Source organism: Rhinopithecus bieti, unplaced genomic scaffold (assembly GCF_001698545.2).
Source record: "Rhinopithecus bieti isolate Rb0 unplaced genomic scaffold, ASM169854v2 scaffold_14839, whole genome shotgun sequence".
Taxonomy (NCBI): Eukaryota; Metazoa; Chordata; class Mammalia; order Primates; family Cercopithecidae; genus Rhinopithecus; species Rhinopithecus bieti.
In genome coordinates this window covers 278,106-302,730 of record NW_016808133.1, presented here as the reverse complement: position 1 = coordinate 302,730, position 24,625 = coordinate 278,106, and the positions used below count along the sequence as shown (strand labels likewise).

General features: G+C 43.0%; 1 protein-coding gene across 1 annotated transcript in view; it reads right to left on the bottom strand.

Annotated features, from left to right (window-relative positions):
• Nucleotides 1–14,274, bottom strand: part of EGLN1 (egl-9 family hypoxia inducible factor 1) — a 60,152-nt gene extending 45,878 nt beyond the window's left edge. Inside the window, 2 exon segments of the mRNA XM_017885570.1 lie at nucleotides 13,341–13,868; nucleotides 13,870–14,274. Coding sequence (XP_017741059.1) covers nucleotides 13,341–13,868; nucleotides 13,870–14,274 — 933 coding nt within the window.
• Nucleotides 14,275–24,625: the final 10,351 nt, after the last annotated feature.

Genomic DNA, 24,625 nt, shown 5'->3' with positions numbered 1-24,625 from the left:
GGTGGAGATAATTGAATCCTGGGAGTAGTTTCCCCCATCCCATTCTCATGATAATAAGTTAGTTCTCAGGAGAACAGATGGTTTTATAAGGGGCTTCCCCCTTCACTGGGCACTCATTCTTCTTCTCCCTATTGCCATGTGAAGAAGAACGTGTTTGCTTCCCCTTCTGCCATAATTGTTAAGCTTCCTGAGGCCTCTCCAGCCATGCTGAACCATGAGTCAATTAAAACTCTTTCCTTCATAAATTTCTCACTCTCGAGAATGTCTTTATTAGCAGCGTAAGAACAAATTTAATACAGTAAATTGGCACCACAGAGAGTGGGGTGCTGCTATAGAGACCCAAAAATGTGGAAGAGACTTTGGAACTGGGTAACAGGCAGAGGTTGGAACAGTCTGGAGGGCTCAGAAGAAGACAGGAAGATATGGAAAAGTATGGAACTTCCTAGAGACTTGGAAGGTTCACAAGACAGGAAGATGTGGGAAAATGTGCAACTTCCTAGTCTTGTTGAATGGCTTTGACCAAAATGCTAACAGTGATATGAACAATGAAGTCCAGGCTGAGGTGGTCTCAGATGGAGATGGGGAACTTGTTGAGAACTGGTGTAAAGGTCACTCTTGCTACGCTAAGAGACTGGCAGGATTTTGCCCCTGCCCCAGAGATCTGTGGAACTTTGAACCTGACAGAGATGATTTAGGATATCTGGCAGAAGACATTTCTAAGTAGAAAAGCATTCAAAAGGAAGAAAAGCGTAAGAGTTTGGAAAACTTGCAAACTGATAACACACAAAAAGAAAATAAGACACTCGGGAGAGAAATTCAAGCCTGCTGCAGAAATTTCCATCACCAAGACAATGGCGAAAATGTTTCCAGGGCATATCAGAGACCTTCACAGCAGCCCCTCCCATCACAGGCCTAGGAGGGAAAGTGGTTTCCTGGGCAAGGCCAGGGTCCTCCTGCTGTGTGTAGCCTTGGAACTTGATGCCGTGTCCCAGTTGCTCCAGCCATGGCTAAAGGGGCCAACATATATCTCAGGCCCTTGCTTCAGAAGGTGCAAATCCCAAGCCCTGGTAGCTTCCACGTGGTGTTGGGCCTGCAGGTGTGCAGAAGGCAAGAATTAAGGTTTGGGAACCTCCACCTAGATTTCAGAGGATGTATGGAAAGGCCTAGATGTCCAGACAGAATTCTGCTGCAGGGGCAGAGCCCTCATGGAGAACCTCTCCTAGGGCAGTGTTGAGGTGAAATGTGGGGTCAGAGTCCCCACAGAGAGTCCCCACTGGGTCAATGCCTAGTGGAGCTGTGAGATGAGGGCCACCATCCTCCAGACCCCAGAATAGTAGATCCACTGACAGCTTGCACTGTGCACCTGGAGAAGCCACAGACATTCAACACCAACCCATGAAAGCAGCCAGGACGGAGGCTCTACCCTTCAAAGCCACAGGGGCAAAGCTGCCCAAGGCCATGGGAGCCCACCTCTTGCATTAGCATGCCCTGGATGTGAGACACAGAGTCAAAGGAGATCATTTTGGAACTTCAAGGTTTAATGACTGCCCTATTGGATTTTAGACTTGCACAGGGCCTGTAGCCCCTTTTGGCCAACTTCTACCCTTTGGAATGGGTATATCTACCCAACACCTGTAACCCCATTGTATCTGGAAACTAACTAACTTGCTTTTGATTTTACAGGTTCAGAGGTGGAAGGGACTTGCCTTGTCTCAGATGAGACTCTGGACTTGGAGTTTTGGGTTAATGCTGGAACGCGTTAAGACTTGGAAGGGAATGATTGTGTTTTGAATTGAGAGGATGTAAGATTTGGGAGGGGGCAGGTGCAGAATATGGTTTGACTGTGTCCCCACACAAATCTCATTTTGAATTGTAGTTTCCATAAACCCCATGTGTCATGGGAGGGAGCAGGTGGAGATACTTGAATCATGGGGGTGGATCCCCCATCCTGTTCTTGTGATATTAAGTTCTCACGAGAGCTGATGATTTTATAAGGGGCTTCCCCCTTCACTGGGCACTCATTCTTCTCCCTGCCACCATGTGAAGGAAGACATGTTTGCTTCCCCTTCCACCATGATTGTAACTTTCCTGAAGCCTCTCCAGCCATGCTGAGCTGTGAGTCAATTAAACCTCTTTCCTTTATAAATTACCTAGTCTTGCGTATGTCTTTATTAGCATCATGAGAACAGACTGATACACTGACCATGTAGTAGAAAATAAAAACCCATTTTCTGGGGAGAAATTCAAGCCTTCAGCTGCAGAAATTTGCATAAGCAATGAGGAGCCAAGTGTTAACAGCCAAGCCAATGGGAAAAAAATGTCTCTAGGGCATGTCTGAGATCTTCCCAGCAGCCCCTTCCATCAGAGGCCTGAGACCTAAAAGGAAAAAAACAGTTTCCTGGCCAGAACCAGGGTCACACTGCTGTGTGCAGCCTTAAGACTTGGTGCCCTGAGTCCCAGCTGCTCTAGCTCCAGGCGTGGCTAAAAGGGGCCATGATACAGTTCAGGCTGTTGCTTTAGAGGGTGCAAGCCCCAAGCCTTGGTGGCTTCCATGTGTTACTGGGCCTGTAGGCAGAAGGCAAGAACTGAAGTTTGGGAATCTCCACCTAGATTTCAGAGGATGTATGAAAATGCCTGGATACCCAGGCAGAATCTGTTGCAGGGGTGGAGCCGTCATGGAGAACCTCTATTAGGAAAGTGTGGGGGAAAATGTGGGGTTGGAGCCCCCACAGAGAGTCCCCACTGGGGCACTGCCCACCGGAGCTGAGAGAAGGCCACTGTCCTCCAGACCCCAGAATGGTAGCTCAACTGATAGCTTTCACCGTGCACTTGGAAAAGTCATAGGCACTCAACACCAGTTCGTGAAAAAAGCGGTAGGAGCTGTATCCTGGAAAGCCACAGGGCGGAGCTGCCCAAGGCCTTGGAAGCCCACCTCTTGCATCAGCGTGCCCTGGATGTGAGACATGGATTCAAAGAAGATTTTGGAACTTTAATGGCTGCCCTGCTGGATTTCAGACTTGCATGGGGGCCTGTAGCCCCTTGGTTTTGGCCAATTTCTCCCTTTTGGAATGGAAGCATTTACCCAATGCCTGTAGTCCCATCATTATCTTGGAAGTAAATAATTTGCTTGTGATTTTACAGGCTAACAGGCAGAAGAGACTTACTTGCATTGTCTCAGATGATACTTTGGACTTGGACTTTTGAGTTAATGCTGGAATGAGTCAAGACTTTGGGTGACTGTTGGGAAAGCATGACTGTTTTGAAATGGGAGAAGGACATGAGATTTGGGAGGGGCAGGGGCAGAATGATGTGGTTTGGCTCTATGTCCCCATCCAAATCTCATGTCCAATTGTAATCCCATGTCGAGGAAGGGGTGTGGTGGGAGGTAACTGGATCATGGAGGCAGTTTCCCCCATGCCATCCTTGTGATGGTGAGTTCTCGTCAGATTTGATGGTTTAAAGTGTGGCACTTCCTCCTTCGCTCTCTCTCCTGCTACCATGTAAGATGTACCTTACTTCCCCTTACATCATGATTGTAAGTTTCCTGAGGCCTCCCCAGCCATGTGGAACTGTGAGTCAATTAAACCCCTTTTCTTTATAAATTACCCAGTCTCAGGTCTTTATAGCAGTGTGAAAACAGACAAATACAATAGTCAACCTTTTAATTCCCCAAACTCATGATTAGTCTTTTTCAATTTACTTCTTAGATTTGACATTTCCTATTAAGGTGTTATTACATAAAAATTAGCCTTAAACTGAATTGAGATGAGACTCCAGGTTCCTGGGTTCTAGAGTTCATGTTTCACGTTTCTGGTTTTAATTTTTAAAAATTATTTCATACCCGACAATCTAATGTTTACCCATACTTTTGTGATCTTCTCTCACTTTAGAATCAAAAGCAAGGCTTCCAATGCTTACAAGTCCTGGATAGTAGGCTGGGCATGGTGGCTCATGCCTGTAATCCCAGCACTTTGGGAGGCCGAGGCAGGAGGATCACGAGGTCAGGAGTTCGAGACCAGCTTGACCACTATAGTGAAACCCTGTCTCTACTAAAAATACAAAAAAATTAGCCAGGTGTGGTGGTGGGAGCCTGTAGTCTCAGCTACTCAGGAGGCAGAGGGAGGAAAATCACTTGAACCCGGGAGGTAGAGGCTGCAGTGAACCAAGACCACACCATTGCACTCCAGCCTGGGTGACAGAGTGAGACTCCATCTCCAAAAAAAAAAAAAAAAGGCCTGGATAGTATATTCTAATTTTAATAGTATCAGTATTATTTTATATTTGGTACTTTTATTTGCAATTCCAATGCCAGGCTCCACATCAAGGGGATGAAAGGCTCAAACATCACTGATATCTTCACAGATCATCCAATACAGTCCCTAAGCTATCAGTAACTTTCTTCCTCCTTACTACTTTAGGAAGCTATCATACAGTCATGTGTATCACACAGTCATGTACCGATAAGTCAATGGAACTATTTTTGATATTTTATGGTCATTCCATTCTTCCCAATTTTCTGTAACAGTTTTATTTTCAACAGTAGGTTTAAATGAAGATGTTTTATTTCTGACTTCATTTTGACATTGAATCTAAATCTATGCTTGCCTTATGCTGAACCATTCAATGTTCTCTAACGTTTCCCTAAAGTTCAAACTTTGTATACTTATTTTTAGGTGGATCTACAAGCCATCTCGAATGAGTGGTTCATGCAAGGAAGCACAGACATACTTATAGACAACACTAAAAGTGTTGCAAGGTTTCCTGCAATAATTCCTGTAGGCGGTTCCAGTGGTAGAGCTGATAAGAGCATACTGCACAAAGAAACCATAAAACCTCTAGAGAAAAAAGGATGGGGCTCTCTTCTCTAGGAGGTCAACAGTAGTACTAGCTAGCACAGTCAATTTGAAGGAATGTGAAAATCGAGAGCATATAACTTTTTTCCTGTTGCTTGGCTGGGAAACAAGTGTCAGCAAGCTATCATAAATGGCAACACTGAAAAAGTAGGGGCAAGAGAAGAACAGCAGAAAAGTTAGGTCAGAATAAAACAGTAATTTCCTTCCAGTCGCTCAAGTCAAAACCCTTTAAGTCATTCATGAGTCTTCCTTTCTTTCATACTAATATATCAGCAAATCTCATTTGATTCTACTTTCAAAATATATCCAGAATTCAACAAATTCTCATCACCTCCATAGCTATTACTCTAATTTAAACTCCTACCATCCAGTGCCCAGACTACAAGCATTTCCTAACTGGTATTCCTGATTCCATCCTTCCACCCCACATCTACTGCTACACAACAGCCACAGAGATCTTTTTAAAACAATTTTCCCATATCACCCACAATAAAACCCAGCATCCTTGCCATGGCTTGCAAGGTAAAACCCTACACAAACTGATCTCATTTCCTATCCCACTATATCAATCCCATATCCTTTACTCCTTCCACTATAACCACAGTGGTTTCTTTGCTGTTTTCTGTTTTGTCTTTTTTTTTTTTTGAGACAGTCTCACTCTGCTGCCCAGGTTGGAGTGCGGTGGCATGATCCTGGCTCACTGCACCTCCACCTCCTCGGTTCAAGTAATTCTCCTGCCTCAGCCTCCAGAGTAGCTGGGACTACAGGCACACACCATCATGCCTGGCTAATTTTTGTATTTTTAGTAGAGATGGGGTTTCGCCATGTTGGCCAGGCTGGTCTCGAACTCCTGACCTCAAGTGATCCGTCCACCTCGACCTCCCAAAGTGCTCTGCTTGCTGTTTTCTGAACACACCAAACACATTTCAAGTCGGTGCCTCTGTATTTGCTATTTAATACCATTCCTCAGGATGCTCCTCTTCCACATATCCACATAACTAATTTCCTACTTCATTCAAGTCACTATTTAAATGTTACCTTATTGTATCAATCTAAAAGAGTACTCCCTAGTCACTCTGTCCTTACTTATTCTCCATCTTAATATTTACCACCTAACATAGCATGTATTACTTGGACATTTGTTTACTGACTGTCCCTCCCCACCCCTCACTTCCTCCAACTAGAAGATAAGGTCCATGAGAAAGGGGGCTTTTTGTTGTTGTTCAGGACACCCTAGCTCCTAGAACAGGGCCTGTATGTGGAGGGTACTCAACATCTGTTGAACAAATGAGTGAAAATATTATCAAAACAGGACTCAGAGAATACAACAAAGGATAAAGAGTACACATATTTTGCTTTGGTAAAGAACTGGGACCTGGGACACTGAATAAGAAAAATGAGAATTCCAAACTCATGAAAACTTTATGATAATCTCAAGTCTACAGATACTGTCCAAGCTCTTCAGAAATAAAACTAACTGTGAATTGGTTATGGAAAAATGTGATTATGAAATACAAAGGTGGCAGAAAAGTTGAGTTTTGACTAGGATATAAGGCATGAAATAAACTCTTGTAAGAGAAGATTTTGGTTAACCATCTATATCAATTTTTTTAGAAGAGTTTTAGCTGAAATAAAAGGCAAAGACAAGCTCTGAAAATGGGCTTAGTAAATTATCTGAATGCCATCATGTAGTCACAGACAATGTTCCAAGTGTGGAAACGAGGGCATAGTGGAAAAGAAGGTGGAATGTAAGCACAGAAGTAAAATCTAAGAAACAGAAACTGCCCAAGAATGTGCTAGAATGAAAGGGAGACTGAAATAGTTGGGGTAGCTTTAAAGGCCTAAAGTGAAAAATTAAACAAAAACAACTAAGCTGATAACATCAATCCAATGGCATACCAGAAAGGCACAGGCTTCAGAAAACATGGAAGAACAAAGATAGATTTCAAGCCTGATGGGGAAAAAAAGGGAAAGGAAAACAGAAGTAAATTGCAAATCAGAAACACAGAGTAGGAAGACAGCTCCTACTAAAGAAACAAGAGAGGGTAGGCCTACTTCAGGGCAAACGGCTTTAAATAGTATCAGAGGAAAGAGATGGATAAAGAGCATTTAAGGAAATCAGGTAGGAGAAAAATTTAAACTAGAATGTCAGAAAAGCCAACGTGTAGAATGATAGAAGTAAAACGGAGAAGAAAATCTCAAATGTTCAAGTATATTCTCAAAAATGGCAGAGGCCCAGTGCAATGGCTCATACCTGTAATCCCAGCACTTTTTTTTTTTTGAGACAGGGTCTCACTGTTACGCAGGCTGGATGAAGTGCAGTGGTGCAATCACAGTTCAATGCAACCTCTACCTCCCAGGCTCAAGTGATCTTCCCACCTCAGCCCCTCAAGAAGCTGGGACTACACTCATGTGCCACCATGCCTGGTTAATTTTGTATTGTTTTTCGAGATGGGTTTCACCATGTTGCCCCCTGGTCTGGAACTCCTGGGCTCAAGCAAATCTGCCCACCCTGGCCTCCCAAAGTGCTAAGATTACAGGCAAGAGCCAGCACTCTGGGAGACCAAGGCAGGAGGATCATTTGAGGGCAACAGTTCTAGAACAGCCTGGACAACATAACGAGACCCCGTCTCTACAAAAAAAGTTAAGAAATTATCCGGGTGTGTTGGCACATGCCTGTAGTCCCAGCTACTATGGAGACTCAAGTGGGAGGACGGCTTGAGCCCAGGAGCTTGAGGCTGCAGTGAGCCATAATTGTATCACTACACTCCAGCCCGTGCAAGTTAGACCCTGTCCTTTAAAAAAAAAAAAAAGGCATAAAATATGCCAAAATTAGCTAAGTAGAAATATGCCATTGTTAGAGGAGATACAGTATAAAGTTACAGATATGAATGAACTGAATCAAAGGTCTGTTGATTCTGTCACCAGCTCTATGACTCTGAACAAGTTAATCTCTTTGGGACTTTTTTCTTTTAAAAAAAAATGTTATTTCTTCTCTTAAAAAAAAAAATGTGTGAATGCAGGAAAAGTGGTTAGGTAAAAAATGAGTGATCATTCTAAGACCTTTTTTCTCCAGTTTATGGGAGAGGAATGAGACAGGGAAAGCACAGAACTCTTAAAAGAAAGAATCAGAAAGACAGCAAATTTTTAAAACGGGAGAATAGTTAAGAACAGTTGTGCATAGTGCTTTACAATCTAAAAGTTGCTTTACATGAAGCATTATATGTTCACCTCACAACAAGCCTGAGAAGCTAAAAAGACAAGTATCACTGAACACCATTTTATAAACGGAGCAACTGAGGACTCAAGAGATTAAGAAACTGGACTAAGGACACAGAAACCATAGCAGACCCAGGATCCAACCCAGATCTAATGGCAGAACCAAATCCATTATCTTTCTTTCTTTCTTTTTTTTTTTTTGAGACGGAGTCTCACTCTGTCGCCTGGGCTGGAATGCAGTGGCACAATCTCGGCTCACTGCAACCTCTGCCTCCTGGGTTCAAGCGATTCTCCTACCTCAGCCTCTCAAGTAGCTGGGACTACAGGCTTGCAGCACTACACCCACCTTATTTTTGTATTTTTAGTAGAGACAGGATTTTACCATGTTGGTTGGCCAGGATGGTGTTGATCTCTCCACCTTGTGATCCGCCTGCCTCAGCCTCCCAAAGTGCTGGGTTAACAGGTGTAAGCCACCGCACCTGACCCCTTTCTTTCTTAATTTTTTTTTTTTTTTTTTTTAAGTAGAGATGAGGTCTTGCCATGTTGCCCAAGCTGGTCTTGAATTCCTGAACTCAAGCTATCTTCCTGCCTCAGCCTCCCGGAGTGTTAGGAATTACAGGCGTGAGTTATCATATCTGGCCCAGAATCCATTATCTTTCAAAGCTAAAATGATCTCTATTATCTCCTCCTCCTCCACGTAATTAAGGCTCTGTGGGCATTTTTGCAGATTATTAGGTAGTAAGAGCTACATACATACAAAAAAAAGAATTTTTTTTTTTTGAGACAGGGTTTTGTTCTGTCACCTGGGCTCAAGCAATCCTCCCACCTGAGACCACGAGCTCGCACCACCATGCCTCGTTAATTTTTTAATTTTTTTAGAGACAAGGTCTCACCATTTGCCCAAGCTGGTCTTGAACTCCTGGGCTCAAGCGATCCTCCTGCCTCAGCCCCTCAAAATGCTGCGATTATAGGGGTGAGTCACTAAGCCCAGCCTAAAAAAATCTTTTAACGTAAAATAAAATTCCTTTAGAACTAAAGGAGTTAGTTTACATGTAAACTACACATCAACTCACTGTACAAAATGTTTTTGCACATAGTTGATCACAATCTATTAAGACTACCCTCTCAGTCCACATGTCCCTTATAGCTGGCAGAATTACTGCAGCTGTACTATTTTCAGCCTTTCCACATACCAAATAACTCACTTTTAACTAAAATTCTGACATAGTTATAAAATCATTAAACAAGTAACTTCAATTTGTGTATCCGGGATCCCAAGCTTATAAAGAGAATGGCAGAAGTAGATAAAGGTTTATTTATGTATTTAGGTTTAAATAACATGTTAATTTTCTCACAGTTCTAGAAGCTGAAAGTCTTGAGATCTGGATGCCAGCATGGTCTAGTACTGATGAGGGCTCTCTTCCTGGGTCAGTTTTGTTTTTAACATCTAAGAAGATTGTCACCACATCTCTGTTAGTGATAATAAAACAGCAGCATTTTCCTCATCCTATCCTTTGCTCTTAAAAGCCATAATCAGCCAGAGCTGACTAACTACAGCAACACTGAAAAATCTTAGTAACATAATCTGCTGCTTATTGGTCCCAACCTATTTTATTACTTCTTTTCTTTATATATGTTTCAATGGAACAGATGAAGTTTTGGATTAAATTCCAAAAATGTTATGTACATGATACTAGTATTTCTATTTTAACGAGAAAATGTTTTCCTTCAGAGTGGCTAAGAAACTCCAACAGAAAAGTTCAACATTTTCCCATGATCCTCACTCCTCTGCATTCCTCTTACTCCTGTACCCCCAAGTCAAGGCACACTACTCTTCACAAAACAGCAGACTATGGTTTCTTTCTACTGGATATCGAGAGTCTTCTTGATGAAAACAAGCATAAGCAAGGATATAGGATCAAAGGGCAGGGTAAGAGCAAAAGGGGAAAATCCCAAAAGACCAGAGAAAGTGGAAACAGGAGCTTGGTTACATCAGTGGCTACAATTACATTTCTGTTTTTCTCCTGTATTACTTCATTTTTCCCTTGTGGTTCCTTTTTTAAAGTAGCTGCATAAACAGTGGCCAGATAAGAATGTTTGAAGTAGAAATTCAGGGGAAAACAAAGCCTACGCTGAATGGGCCACAATCATGTATCATCTGATTACCATGCCCTGACATAAAGAGCATGCAATATAGATGATGTAAATAAAAAGAACATCAGATTCTTAGTCAGAAAACCTGAATTTAAGTCCTAATATGCTGCAGAATTGCCAACAAGTGAACCTTCCTGAGTCCCACTTTTCTAATCTATAAAAAGAGGATACAACCACCTGCCTACTGCTGTGAAAGTTGAAATGAGAAAAACACTATACATTTGCTGCATATAACTTTTAAAATCACTATAATGTTACGAAGGATAAAATTCTGAATTGAAGTCTCCCTCTGCAATCACATAAAAAAACCATATTCTGACTTCTCTTAACAGTTATACTGACACGCACATAATTCAGGTGGATAAATACAAAAGTGGCTTTTAAGCCGCTATCTGAAATAAACATTGTACACTCACCTAACAAAAAGTTTTACACAGCCCAACCATAGAGTATGATTACTCACATATAAAGCTAATGCTATTCACCCACTTTCAACAAAATATATGTATCAAATTGCAGTTCCAGCAGAGTGCCAAGTAATCTACATCTCATTTAATGTTCTACCTGTAACTAGTGTAGCTAAAAAAGAGCATGGGTTTGTTACCTGAATGACTTAAGTTTGAACACCAGCTAGGGTTACGGTAAGTGGTAGACCTTAGCCAAGTCTGAGCTGAAAATCCCTCAAATGTAAATTAGGAGTAACACGACTCGCTTCATAGAATTAAGATTATTGTGGCCAGGTGAGGTGGCTCAAGTCTGTAGCCACAGTACTTTGGGAGGACAAGGCAGGTGGATCACCTGAGCCCAGGAGTTTCAGATCAAATGATCAGCAAGACCCTGACTCTACAAAAAACCTTTTTTTTTTCATTTGGCTGAGCATGGTGGTGTGTGCCTACAGTACCAGCTACTCGGAAGCTGAGGTGGCAGGATAGCTTGAGCCCAGGAGGTGGAACCTGCAGTGGGCCATGCTTATACACCTTGTACTCCAGCCTGGGTGACAAAGGAAGACCCTGTCTCAAAAAAAAAAAATTACTCTGAATGTATCTCTATTGACCCTAATCTGATGCCTAACACACTGTGGTTGTTCAATATACGGTGGGTGGTTATTTTGACTGCCTTCTCATTTCCACAAAGCAAACACTCTTGTTTTTTTAGGAATACTTAAATTACACGTTCAAACACGATTACCAAAACCTCTTTAGGCCAAGAAGTATAATGAAAGGAATTCCAGAATATCATTTATAGATCCTGAAGTTGTGTTCCTAAAATTAATATAAGCAGAAGATCTAATCCAAAGAGTTTAAAGGTCATCCCTCCTTCATCCCGTCCCTTATTACCTGCTAATATGTACAGTTAGGTGACTTAAAACCCCAACAACTAGAATTCTTGAGGAAGGAGGTAGCTATTTCTAACAGCATCCCTATGGGAAGCATTTGCTGTAAGAGCCAGGCTGTCTGCTGTCCCTTCTCTACGGACAGGTGAAAGCAGGAAGACAGAAGAGAAAAGAGGTCTCAGCTTAACTTGGAAAGCTAAATTAACTAAGGAAAGCAGATCAAGTAAGATTTGGGACATCATCTTCTTCAAGAATCCAATTTAAGCTTATGTCCCAACGATATACTTTGGTCAGTCTTCATAGCCCTATTCTCTCAAACTAATTTCTTTCCTGCTCTGGAGCTCAGGACTTTATGTTCAGATGTGATCCATGACAACGTTCTTTCTTAAAAATATCAACGAAAATCTAGTGAAAGACCAAGGCTGAGATTTCATCAGATCCCCTTTCCCTTCCAGTTTAATATTATTCAACTGTTCCTTTTTAAGACTACAAGAAATCAAGACTTGTGCCTTCACCCAGCAATGAAGCAGCAATACGTATTTTAGACTCCACATCGTATTTTTCCCCACATTTTCATGTTTGTAACTTTCTCACTGCCTATGTTCAGCCTTTCGGGCAGCCTGAGAATCACATGTAATGACTGTCAAAGTAAATGATCTGACGCACTGGTTAGAGTCAGCGTGTGTGTACAAACATGCAACTGTGATGCTCTCCCAGGTCAATCTCTCAAAACTCACAAAATCAGACAGAGACTGATGGTAAAGGAGGGTGGCCTGGGAGCAACTATATACACAGAAAAGATCAAGATCTAAGACGTAAAATGAAAAAGAGCTGCAAGAGAGTATTAAGGAGGAAAGAGTCTACTGTTTATCATGAGGGAGGAAAGAGCTAGGAATAGACTAGGTAGGAAGTGAAGAATCTGTGGAGGAAAAACCGCAACGGTAAAGAGAAAACAAAAACTCACCAAATTGGGAGGATAAAACGAGCCCTCCTGCTCCAATTCCATGTTGTGGTTGTTTTTGGTTTTTTTTTCCAGGAAGTTACAAAACAGTTTTCAACAGAAGGATTACATTAACAAAGCAAATAAAGGAAACTTATGCTAAAAATGTAGCCTACCTACACTGAGAAGTCTGAAAACGGAAATACTTCTTTCCCCTTTTTGTAATGGGTTTCAAAACAGTAGGAACAGGGTGAGGGATAAGAGCTATAAGAGGGGGAGGGGAGTAGCCAAGCTCTTCCTGAATATAGACAGTCTTTCGACTAAATGCTTATTTTAAATTTACCTTTTTGTGGTCAGCCGGCAAACTCTTCACTGAACATAGCGTTTGACTCTCAATCAAAATGCGATGACTGGTTCAGACACCATAGGAAATTTAAGAGCGTATGCAAACACAAGGCAGATGCAGAACCAGGACTTGGTTTGGGTGGTACTCTAACACCCCCTCACTGGGTGGCTAAAACGCCACTAAGGTTTGAATTGTGACCAACAGTGAAATGGAAAAAAGAAAATAGCAAAGTTAAAGAGCCTACGTTTAGCCAGAAAACCATGCAATTAGCCGGAGAAGTTTGTGAACCGGCAGTAAGTGGAAAACAGCGGACACAAAGGGGCTAACTAGATAAACAGCTACTACAAATTCTGTCCGTCTTCCTTACGGGGTGCTACACAACGAGTCCTTTCTATACAGAGGAATGCTGCTTCTCAGCCTAGGCGGTTACACTCGCAGGCAGGGGCTGCCCGCCGAGAAGGGTCTGTCCAGCACAAACCCGCAGCACACACTTACTTTCGTCCGGCCATTGATTTTGTAGCTGCCCAGCTTCCCGTTACAGTGGCGGATCAGGTCGTCCATGCTGCTCATGAGCAGCCCAATGGTTTCGCAGCCGGGCTCCTTGCCCTCGATCCAGGTGATCTTATCGCCTCGGATGTCCTTGGACGAGTCGCTCTTCTGGCTGACCAGCTGCCCGTCCGTGAACTTCCCGGTGTCGTGCAGGGCGCGCACCTCGTCGCCGATCTGCTGTCCGGTCTCCTTGCCGAGGAAGTCGTCCACCACACAGATGCCGTGCTTGTTCATGCACGGCACGATGTACTCGAGCGCCAGCTTCAGCGCCGGCAAGGGCTTCGTCTGCCCGTTGGGCCGCAGGCCGCCGCTGGGGCTCAGCGCATCCCCGGGCGTGTTGCTCGGGGGGTACAGGTTCGCCTTCTCCTGGAACAGCGATGAGCGGGCCGGCGGCTCCTCCTTCCCGGGCTCGGCCTCGGCGGCCACCGCCGAGCCCTGGCCGCCGGGGCCGCGCGAGACGGCGACGGCGGCCGCCGGCGGGGTCGGCCGCGGGCTTGGCCTTTGCTTTTGCCTTGGCCGCGTCCCCGGGAGGCGTTGTCCCGGGCGCCCCCCGCCGCGCCCTTCCTAGGCTCCGGGCCCCGGCCCTGCCCGCCCAGCCGCCGCGCGGGGGCCGAGTGCTGGGTGCGGGCCCATTGGGCCGAGGGGCGGCCCTCCGTGGCCCTGGGCACACGAGCTTGTGCTTCTTCCAGTTCCTGGACGGGCTTGGCTGCTCCTTGCAGCCGGTAAAAAAGAGCTGCCGGCAGCGGCTGCAGCGCGCAGGGTTCTCAGCTGTTGCCCCACAGCTCGCAATACTGCCGGGTCTCGGCTCGCTCGGGCTCGCCCGCCGGGCCCGCCGTGTCATTGGCCATGGCGGCGGCGGCGCGGCGGCCGAGACGGCCATCGGGCGAGCAAGGGTGGGCGGACGGCCTCGCCCGGAGGCTGGGAGCGGAGAGAGATAGGGGCCGTTACTGCGCCATGTACCCGCTACCTCGCCTCAGGGAGGCCGGCCCCCGCGCCCTCGGCCCAGCCGCTTCCTGAGTCCTAGTCTCCGGCGCGCCGCGGCGGCCGCGCCTCAGCGCCTCATCGGCAGCCGAGGGCTGAGAGAACGCGGCCTGTGCGGCGGAATTGGCAACCTGGACTCAAGCGCGGGCCTGGGGAGAGCAAGCTGGCCCCCTCGGCCGCGCTGCCGCCGCCTCAGCCTCCCCAGCGGGCCGGCCCGGCTGTGGAGGAGCGCAGGGCATGCGGGCGCCACTCGCTCTGCGCGCTCTGCACGTACACCACGGCCCCGCGGCGACCCGGGCGGGCGGGCGCGCAAGGCGCGGAGGGGCGGAGGGAGGGCCGGAGGGGAGGGCCGAGGGGCGGGGGCCGCCTGCGCTCCTCCGCACTCGGTGGGGCCGGGCCTCGGCCTCGGAGCTAGGTCGCCTGCACTGCCTCCGCCCAGGGCGGGACTGGGACGCGAGAGGCCGGTGCGCTACCTCAGCCTGCAGCGGCCTCCTCGGGGACGCCGAGGCGCAGGCCCGCGAGTGGCGGAAAGGCGTGGGGCAGCGCGGTAGCGCCTACACCTGCTGGGGGAGGGCGGCAGCCGCAAGCGGGTAGCGGAGCGGCGGCGGCGTAATCATGGCTGCTCTTCCTCCAGGCAGGCGCGGGGTGTGCGGGGCGCGTTCCAGTCAGGGTTGCAAGGTGGCTGTTGCTATCCTCATTTTGCAGAGGAGGAAACGGAAATTCAGAGAAGTAAAGTAACTTGTCCAAGGTCACGCAGAACTGGGACTGAATCCAGGAATCAGGCTCTCAGATTCCAAGGCTGTTTTTTCCATTACACCATACAGTCTCTATTTCAAGAAGCCCTGAAATGGTTAAGAGCAAAGTAAGTATTACTATGGTGTTAATCCAATCTCTTGCGCCCCGTTTCAACCTAATTTAAAGGTAATGAAATTTGAGGGTTTTAAAAAAATCAAAAAGTCATTAAAACCTTTGAAATCCCGCTGACTTCAAAACTCCATGAAGAAATTTTGGGCTACCAAATTACATGAGGTAATCAATGCTCATTCCAATATCCAATTTAAACTGATGGAATTATTCCTGAAGAGTGAATTTTGGTGGTAAATGAGCAGCACTACATTAACGACTCTCACATTTATTTTTAATAGAATCGGTGCTGCGCGGATGAATACAATTCTTTGTTTTACAGAGCATAAAAACCTTACCAGAAATAAGCCAAAGATGTTTCTTTCTGCTGCTATTTATCTTAAGAATTAAAAGGCCTGTGATTTAGAGTTTAACAATCTTTATCGAACACTCTGGAAAATGCGGTGCTAGGCTTGTGTACCCCTTGAGTATACTGTAACTTCAGTCCTTGAAATATAACCTTCCCAACTTACGAAAGCTGCAATATATATTTCAAAAGCAGGATATGAGGAATTATTGTAAACCACATTGTAGAAGTTTAAAAGAGGCTTGAATCCAAAATATAAAACCTCTTCATCAAATATACAGAATTTAAAACTGTTAAAAAATTCTACTGCATCCGTAAATGGCATTCTGGGGATCCAATCAAATGAAAGAGGATGATAATTCCAATTAGCTTGTCCTTTGGGAAACTGAGATTAAATATACTCACATCTTCAAATTTCAAACCGAACTAAAAATCCAAGTTTCTGTAAATCATTTAGACCTGGACCTGTCTTATGTGTATCCTGCTTTCCCAGAGCTTTATTAAATATAGTAAAATGTCATTGTTGCAGACATTACTAATTAGGCTGTTCAACAAATGTATTGAGAGTATACCATGTGCTAGACTATCCTTGACAAACAAATGAATTCGTCATACTACACTCAGAGACACATAGTCCAGTGCAGGAGGCAGATATGTAAACAAGGACAATCCAGAGTTCAGAGTTTCCTAAAAGAGGGATGAATAGGACGGAATGGGAACACAGAAAAAGGAATTGCTAGCTCTGCCGTTTGCACTAATAAAATCCAAGCAAATTCAGAAATTCTTAAAATGTAAAGGAGTTATGGCTTACGAAAACAAGCTTTTAAAAGATTTTTCATACACATAAATTAGTAAAGTGTAATTTAAATACAAGTAGAGTCTGATACTTCTTAGGCTTCCTTTTACTGTAGTAATTATAAATGATGCTTAATTATTCACAAGAGCAGGAACTTTACTAGGAGGACTCATTCCACAAACACTTGATTCTTCCAACAATTTCTTTTAAATTTACTATTTCAGTCTATGGTGTGTCCACAAATTATTTACCTCTCTATATGCTCTAGTCATACATTTTCATTGAAGTTTACTTAAAAGAATAGATTCCCCAAAGCAAAACCTTTATTAGCTTTCTTGTTCCAATTAAGTATACAAAATCACAAATTGAACATGTGTATCCTAAATATACTTAATCCATCAAATAGAACGCTTGCAACATTTTAATGAATAGAACAGGCAAATATAAAATACTGATTTCAAATAGTTCCAAAGATCCTTGATTTCAGGATTTTCACCTATTCAGGCTTAATAATCTGAACTAATTGCAAGTTAGTGAGTTTTCACCACACCATATGCTGGTGAACAGTCTTGTCACCAACAAGATTCTGGAACTCCAGTAGCATTGTCGCAGCCACCACTTACTCAGATGTTGTAGAGAGACTTCAAAATGTCATGCAAGTATTTATTTGATTTATTTATTTACTTATTTAAACTTTAACGGAAGGCAGCACAAAGGAATTTATCTTATAAACACATGTGGTAATTGCTATTATGTACCCAATCTGTGTTCTAAGCATTTTACAAATATTAACTAATTTAATCATCATACAATGCTATGAAATGGGTACTATTATTCTACCAGTTTTACAGAAGGTGAAACAGAGAGTGAGGCAATGAATGTCCTTCCCAATCCTTAATACATGATTAGGAGCACTAGGTGGGTTAACTAATACTCTGGGGCGAACAAAGGCTTGTGTCTCTCAAAGCCAGAAATTATTACAAATGTTTTTTCTGCCCCTAACCTAATCAAGAGCAACTGTTCTAGAAACTGAAGAATGAATTAAAGAGTGCTTTCCTTTCCATATCATACCAAGTTAGACAAAAGCTAATTGTCCACCTATTTGGCTTCCCTTTGCTCTTTTGGCAGTATTTACTTAAGCTATAAAGAAGTAACCACTGTGAACTGACAAGAATTAGAAGAGGCAAAGCTTATGTTAACTACAAGAATAGAGTTGAAGGGGGAAATGAATTTAGAAACGACTGTGTTGACTCTTGAGGAAAGCCCAGTGAACAAGTATCTGCCTTCCAAGGAGTAGCCCTATTTCTCCTTTAAAAATGTTTTTAAAAACACAACAGAGTATCTTTTCTGCTCAAGAAATCAAACATCTGATTGTTAACTAATGACCTCTTACTTCCCCATCTGTGACAATCTTGTTTTAATAGGTTACAGAGAACAGAAAAATCACAAGTATAGCATAGGCATTCCACCAAGATAAACAGGAAGACGATCTTTGAGTTCTGGGAAAAGCAACTCAAAAATCTGAGCCATTTTCTAACTATAGTATTAGGACACACACAAGTAGGTGTCATTGGAAAACAGCACCTGCTTGTCTCTGTACTGGGGGTTCTGCCAGATGCACACGTGAGCTATGTGCTTCTCCTTGTACATAGAGACAGCTGTACCTTCCACCAAGGTTGTTCCCTTATGAAAACAAAATAATTAAATAGATTTTCTATATATTGGGGAGATTTATCAGTCATCAAACTTTATCAGTTTATGATTTAAAAATTACCACCAATCCTGTTAAAATTGATCATCTCAGAAACATAACAAACATGTATAATCATCTCTCATTATAGTGAATTTTAAAATAAATGCTCAAAACCTGGGATACTAAATAATGTGTTGATCTAATTTTTTTTCCTAACAAACATTACCTTAATGTTGAACCAACTTTTGGGATAGTTACAATCAGTAACTTATACCAACCAACCCAGGTTGGAGAAAGCTAGATAATTTTTCCTAAAACATTTTCTTATGGGAAAAGTTAAACATATGCAAAAAGAGAGGTAATAGTATAATCAACCTCAGCCCTAGTTAGTTCAACAGTTATCAGCTTCAACAGTTATCAACATTTGTTGACAGACAGTTCTTCCCTTCCCTCCTCCCTACTATGTCCCCCACTTTTTTTGCTAAAGTATTATAAAGCATATCCCAACTTCAATATGCACATCTGATAAGAACTTTCAAAAATCATATCCACCATGCCATTATCACACAAAATTAAGAAAAATCTCAATACTATCCATCACCCCCCAAGTATTAAATTTTTTTCGATTATATCAAAGATTCTGTTTACAGTTGCTTTAAAGATCCAAACAAGTCCATACATTGTACTTAGTTGTTTCTTCCCCTACCCCACCCCACCTAATACCATCACAAATTGTGATATTTCTTAAGTCCCTTTTACTCAATTTTACCAGCACCTCACCCTTCATACCATAGATTTACTGTAGAAACCAGGCCGTTTGTACTACCGAATGTCCCATATTCTAGATTTAGCTGATTACTTCCTTGTGATATTACTCCTATTTCTGCAAATAGGTAGTCAGATCTAGGATTTTTATTAGATTGAGGTTCTATATTTTAGGTAAGCATATACTTCATGGTAGTTAATGTGTACTTCCTCTTACATCACATCATGAGGCACGTATGGCTGATAGTTCCGTTTTATGGTGAAATATTCCTCATGGGTTGAGATGGTGTCAGCCTGATTCCTACATTACATTTTTCATCAACCATCACCTGATTATTTTAGCATCCATTAATTGTGACTCAATCCAGTATTTCATTAGAGGTTGCAAAATAATGAATTTCTAATTCTAACATTCCTCCTAGATTTATTAGCTGGAATTCTACCATAACATTTTTCATTAACTCTTTGGTTATCCTGAAATATAGTTTGAAGATGAAAGATAGGGTCCACATTTGTTTCTTTTCATTTATCCATTTTCAAAATAATGAGTTAGTGCCCTAGCAACTTATAATGATCTTTTAAAAAAAATTATCGTGAATACATGTATTTTTCACATATTTGAAGTGCATTAATTATTCTTTTTGATGCTCAAATTGTCCCACTTTTGGCCAGTGAGAAATTACTTGAGTTGGTTCCTATGTATTGTAGATGTGGTCACATTAATCTTTGATAGTTTTCTTGCTTTCTGGCACAAAATGGCCCAAACTTATTTTGTACATTTCCTGCCCCTGACATGGAATCAGTCATTCCTCCAAAGAGCCTCAGTTCCTTTAAGTAGGAAATGGCAGTCGGAAACCATAATCAGGAGTACTCATTGCCACTGGGCATTACTTCTTTCTAATAGGGCTGGGAAATCGATAATTTTTTCAAGAGAAAAAAATCTTGAATTCATACTGATATTTCCAATTCAAATTTAAGATTACAGAGTTTCAACTTAATTTCTTTGATTTTATATTTGTAATTTTTTTTCTTAGGTTGAGAAGCATTTATCCAAAATGCTTGGAACCAGACGTGTTTCAGATATTTTCAGATTTTGGAATATTTACACATACATAAAGCAATATCTTGGGGATGCGACCCAAATCTAAACACAGAATTCATTTATATTTCATATACACCTTACACATAAAACCTGAAGGTAATTTTATTCAATATTTTCAATACTTTTGCACATGATGGGTTGCATACAACCTATCACATGAGGTTAGAGGTAGAATCTTCCACTTGAGATGTCATGTTGACCTCAAAAAGATCCAGATTTTGGAGCATTTTGGATTTTGAATTTCTGGATTAGGGATGCTCAACCTGTACTGAACATTTTGTTTCCTAATGACATTTACATAATTATCTGCTATATTCTAAAAAATAATTACAATAGTTTCACGATACAATACCAATGTTACTACTACCAACAAGACTAATTACTGAATGCAGTTTAATATTTTATTGCATTCTTTTTGTCTACATAATATATCCCATTAAGAATGGATGGTCAAAATATTGTATTTTAAAGTCATCTAATTCTTTTCCCTGTGTATTAGTCCATTTTCACCCTGCAATAAAGAAACTACCCACTTTGGGAGGCCGAGGCAGGCAGATCACCTGAGGTCAGGAGTTCAAGACCAGCTTGACCAACATGGTGAAACCCGTCTCTACTAAAAATACAAAAATTAGCTGGGCGTGGTGGTGGGTGCCTGTAATCCCAACTACTCAGGAGGCTGAGGCAGGAGAATTGCTTGAACCCAGGAGGCAGAGGTTGCAGTAAGCCAAGATCATGCCACTGCACTCTAGCCTGGGTGACAGAGCAAGAGTCCATCTCAAAAATAAATAAATAAATAAAAATAAAAAAGAAACTATGTGAGACTGGGCAACTTATAAACAAAAGAGGTTTAACTGACTCACAGTTCCATATGGTTAGGGAGGCCTCAGGAAACTTACAGTCATGGTGGAAGGCAAAGGGGAAGCAAGGCACATCTTACATGGCGGATGGAGGTGGGAGGAACTGCCAAACACTTTTAAATCATCAGATCTCATAAGAACTCACTATCACTAGAACTGCATGGGGGAAACTGCCCCCATGGTCCAGTCACCTCCCACCAGGCCCTTGACACATGGGGATTACAATTCAAGATGAGATTTGGATAGGGACACAGAGGCAAACCATATCATTACACCCCTGGCCTCTCTCAAATCTCATGTCTTTTTCATGTTTCAAAACCAATCATGCCTTCCCAACAGTCCCCCAAAGTCTTAACTCATCCCAGCATTAACTCAAAAGTGCGAGCACAAAGTCTGAGACAAAGCAAGTTCCTTCTGCCTATGAGCCTGTAAAATCAAAAGCAAGTAGTTACTTCCAAGATATAATGGGGGTACAGGCATTGGGTAAATGTTCCTGTTCCAAATGGTAGAAATTAGCCAAAACAAAGGGGCTCCACAGGCACCATGCAAGTCCAAAACCCAGCAGGGCACTCGTTAAATCTTAAAGCTCCAAAATAATCTCCTTTGACTCCATGTCTCACATCCAGGGCACAGTGATGCAAGGGGTTGGCTCCCAAGTCCTTGGGCAACTCTGCCCCTGTGGTTCCACAGGGTACAGCCCCTAGAACTGCTTTCCCAGGCTGGCATTGAGTGCCTGCAGCTTCTCCATGGATCTGGAGGACAGTGACTCTCTCTCTTTTTTTTTTTTTTTGAGATGGAGTCTTGCTCTATCGCCCAGGCTGGAGTGCAATGACGTGATCTCAGCTCACTGCAACCTTTACCTCCCAGGTTCAAGCAATTCTCCCTGCCTCAGCATCTAGAGTAGCTGGGATTACAGGTGCCCACCACCATGCCCAGCTAATTTTTCTATTTTTAGTAGAGCTGTGGTTTTGCCATGTTGGCCAGGCTGGTCTGAAACTCCTGACCACGGGTGATCTGCCCGCCTCAGCCTCCTGAAGTGCTGGGAATACAGGCATGAGCCACTGCAGCAGGGCAGTCCTCTTACAGCTCCAATAGGCAGTGCCCCAGCGGGAACTCTGTGGGAACTACAACCTCACATTTCCACTCCGTGTTGTCCTGGTAGAAGTTCTCCATGAGGGCTCTGCCCCTGCAGCAGACTTCTGCTAGACATCCATGCATTTCCATACATTCTCTGAAACCTAGGTAGAGGCTTCCAAAGCTCAGCTCTTGTCTTCTGCATATGCACAAGCCCAACACTATGTGGAAACCACCAAGGCTTGGGGCTTGCACCTTCTGAAGCAATGGCCCAAGCTGTACCTTGTCCCCTTTTAGCCACAGCTGGAGCTGGAGCAGCTGGGATGCTGGGCACCATGTCCTAAGGCTGCACAGAGAAGCAGGGCCCTGGACCCCACCCAGGAAACCATTTTTCCCTCCTAGGTCTCCAGGCCTGTAATGGGAGGGACTGCCTTGAAGGTCTCTAAAATGCTCTGGAGACATTTTCCCCATTGTCTTGGCTATTAACATTTGGCTTCTCTTATGCAAATTTCTGCATCTGAAGGCTTGAATTTCTCCCCAGAAAATGAGTTTTTCTTTTCTAAGGCATAGTCATGCTATAAGTTTTCCAAAGTTTTATGCTCTACTTCCCTTTTAAACATAAGTTCCAATTTCAGATAATATTTTTGTGAGTGCAGATGACTGCATGCTTTCAGAAAAAGCCAGTTCATATCTTGAACACCGTGCTGCTTAGACATTTCTTCCACCAGATACTCTAAATCATCTCTCTCAAGTTCGAAGTTCCACAGATCTCTTGGGCAGGGGCAAATGCCACCAGTCTCTTTGCTAAAGCCTAGCAAGAGTGACCTTTGCTCCACCTCCCCATAAATTCCTCATCAATAACTTCTACATAAGTATTTGATGGTTATCAAAGGAGGCAAGTTATGGTTTCTGTATTTAGTCATGAATAGACTATTTTTAAGCTTTTGTCACCAGTAGTGGGTCGTGACTGCAAGTTGTCCAGGTTCTTGGCGTTTTGAACAAAGAATTGGACAAAATGCCCAGCAAAGCAAAGAAAGAATGAAGCAACAAAAGAATGAAAGCAGGGGTTTATTGAAAACAAAAGTACACTCCACACTGTGGGAGAGGACCCAAGCAGCAGCTTGAGGGCCCCGATACAGAATCTTCTTGGGTTCAAATGCCCCCTAGAAGTTTCGCATTGTTTACTTCATGCTCACCTCATGTAAATGAAGTGGTAGCCCGCAGTCAGTCTGATTGGTTGCAGAAAGCAGCCAACCAGCGGCTGAAGTGAAGTAACAAAGGTCACACTCCTGTGCAAACATCTGATTGGTTGCAGTCAGAGGTTAGGTTGGAGTTACAAAGTTGCAAGTGAAGACTCTACCTGCAATCAGTCTGATTTGTTACAGGCAGCCAAATTCCCATCTGCCAGGCAGAAAAGGTCCTTTTGTTATTTAGACGGGGAAAGTTACGGGTTTCCTTTCAATTTAGTTCTAGAAAGTTGGTGTGAAACAACCTTAGGTTCCTTGCCTCCAGGTACTATTCTCCTGCCTCACTTTTATTTTGAAAGAATCACAAAGTTCCAGAAAATTTGCGAGAATAATAAAGAGAACTTCTCTATATCCCTTAAGTTTATTAATTTAAACCTGTTTTATCGATTCCCTCGTACGGCATCAGTAATAGTATCCTTATCTATATCCATATTATTGGTTTTTTTTTCTGAACCATTTCAGAGTAGGTTGCAAGCATCATGCCCCTTTATTCCCTAATACTTAAGTATCTATTTGCAAGGATAGACAAGCAAGTAAAAATAATTTTTAAAAACCACTTAGAGGCCAGGCGTGGTGTCTCACACCTGTAATTCCAGCACTTTGGCAGGCCGAGGCGGGTGGATCACGAGGTCAGAAGATGGGAGACCACGGTGAAACCCCATCTCTACTAAAAATACAAAAAATTAGCTGGGCACGGTGGCGGGTGCCTGTAGTCCCAGCTACTCAGGAGGCTCAGGCAGGAGAATGAGGTGAACCTGGGAGGCGGAGCTTGCAGTGGGCCGAGATTGCACCACTGCACTCCAGCCTGGGCAACAGAGCAAGACTCCATCTCAAAAAAAAAAAAAAAAAAAAAAAAAAAAAAAACCCATTTAAAAAAAAAAAAAAAAAAAAAAACCCATTTAGAATCATACATTCAAAAACAATACTTACCTGATGAAAGTCTCCTCCCAGGCCAGGCACGATGGCTTACACCTGTAATCCCAGCAATTTGGGAGGCCAAGGTGGGAAGATCACTTGAAGTCAGGAGTTTGAGACCAGCCTGGCCAACATGGTGAAACCCTATCTCCACTAAAAGTACAAATATTAGCCGGGTGGTGGTGCATGCCTGTAATCCCAGCTACTTGGGAGGCTGAGGTAGGAGGATCACTTGAAACTGGGAGGCGGAGGTTGCAGGGAGCCTAGATGGCACCATTGCACTCCAGCCTGGGTGACATAACGAGACTCCGTCTCAAACAAAAAAAAAAAAAAGAAAGAAAAAAGAAAAAAATGGATCAGACAGAATGTGATGGGAATGGAAAACAGGCATCCACACAAAATACGATATACATATAATTGAAGTCTCTGAAGAAGATAAATGAAACAATGGAAAAAATCCACAGCAACATACAAAGCTTTTTAAAGCTGCAAAAAAAGATGTAACTCCCTACCAGAATAAATCCAGCCCTCTTTAAGGAAAGACAACAAAATCTGGCACTCAACAAAAAAAATTCACAATTTTCAACATCC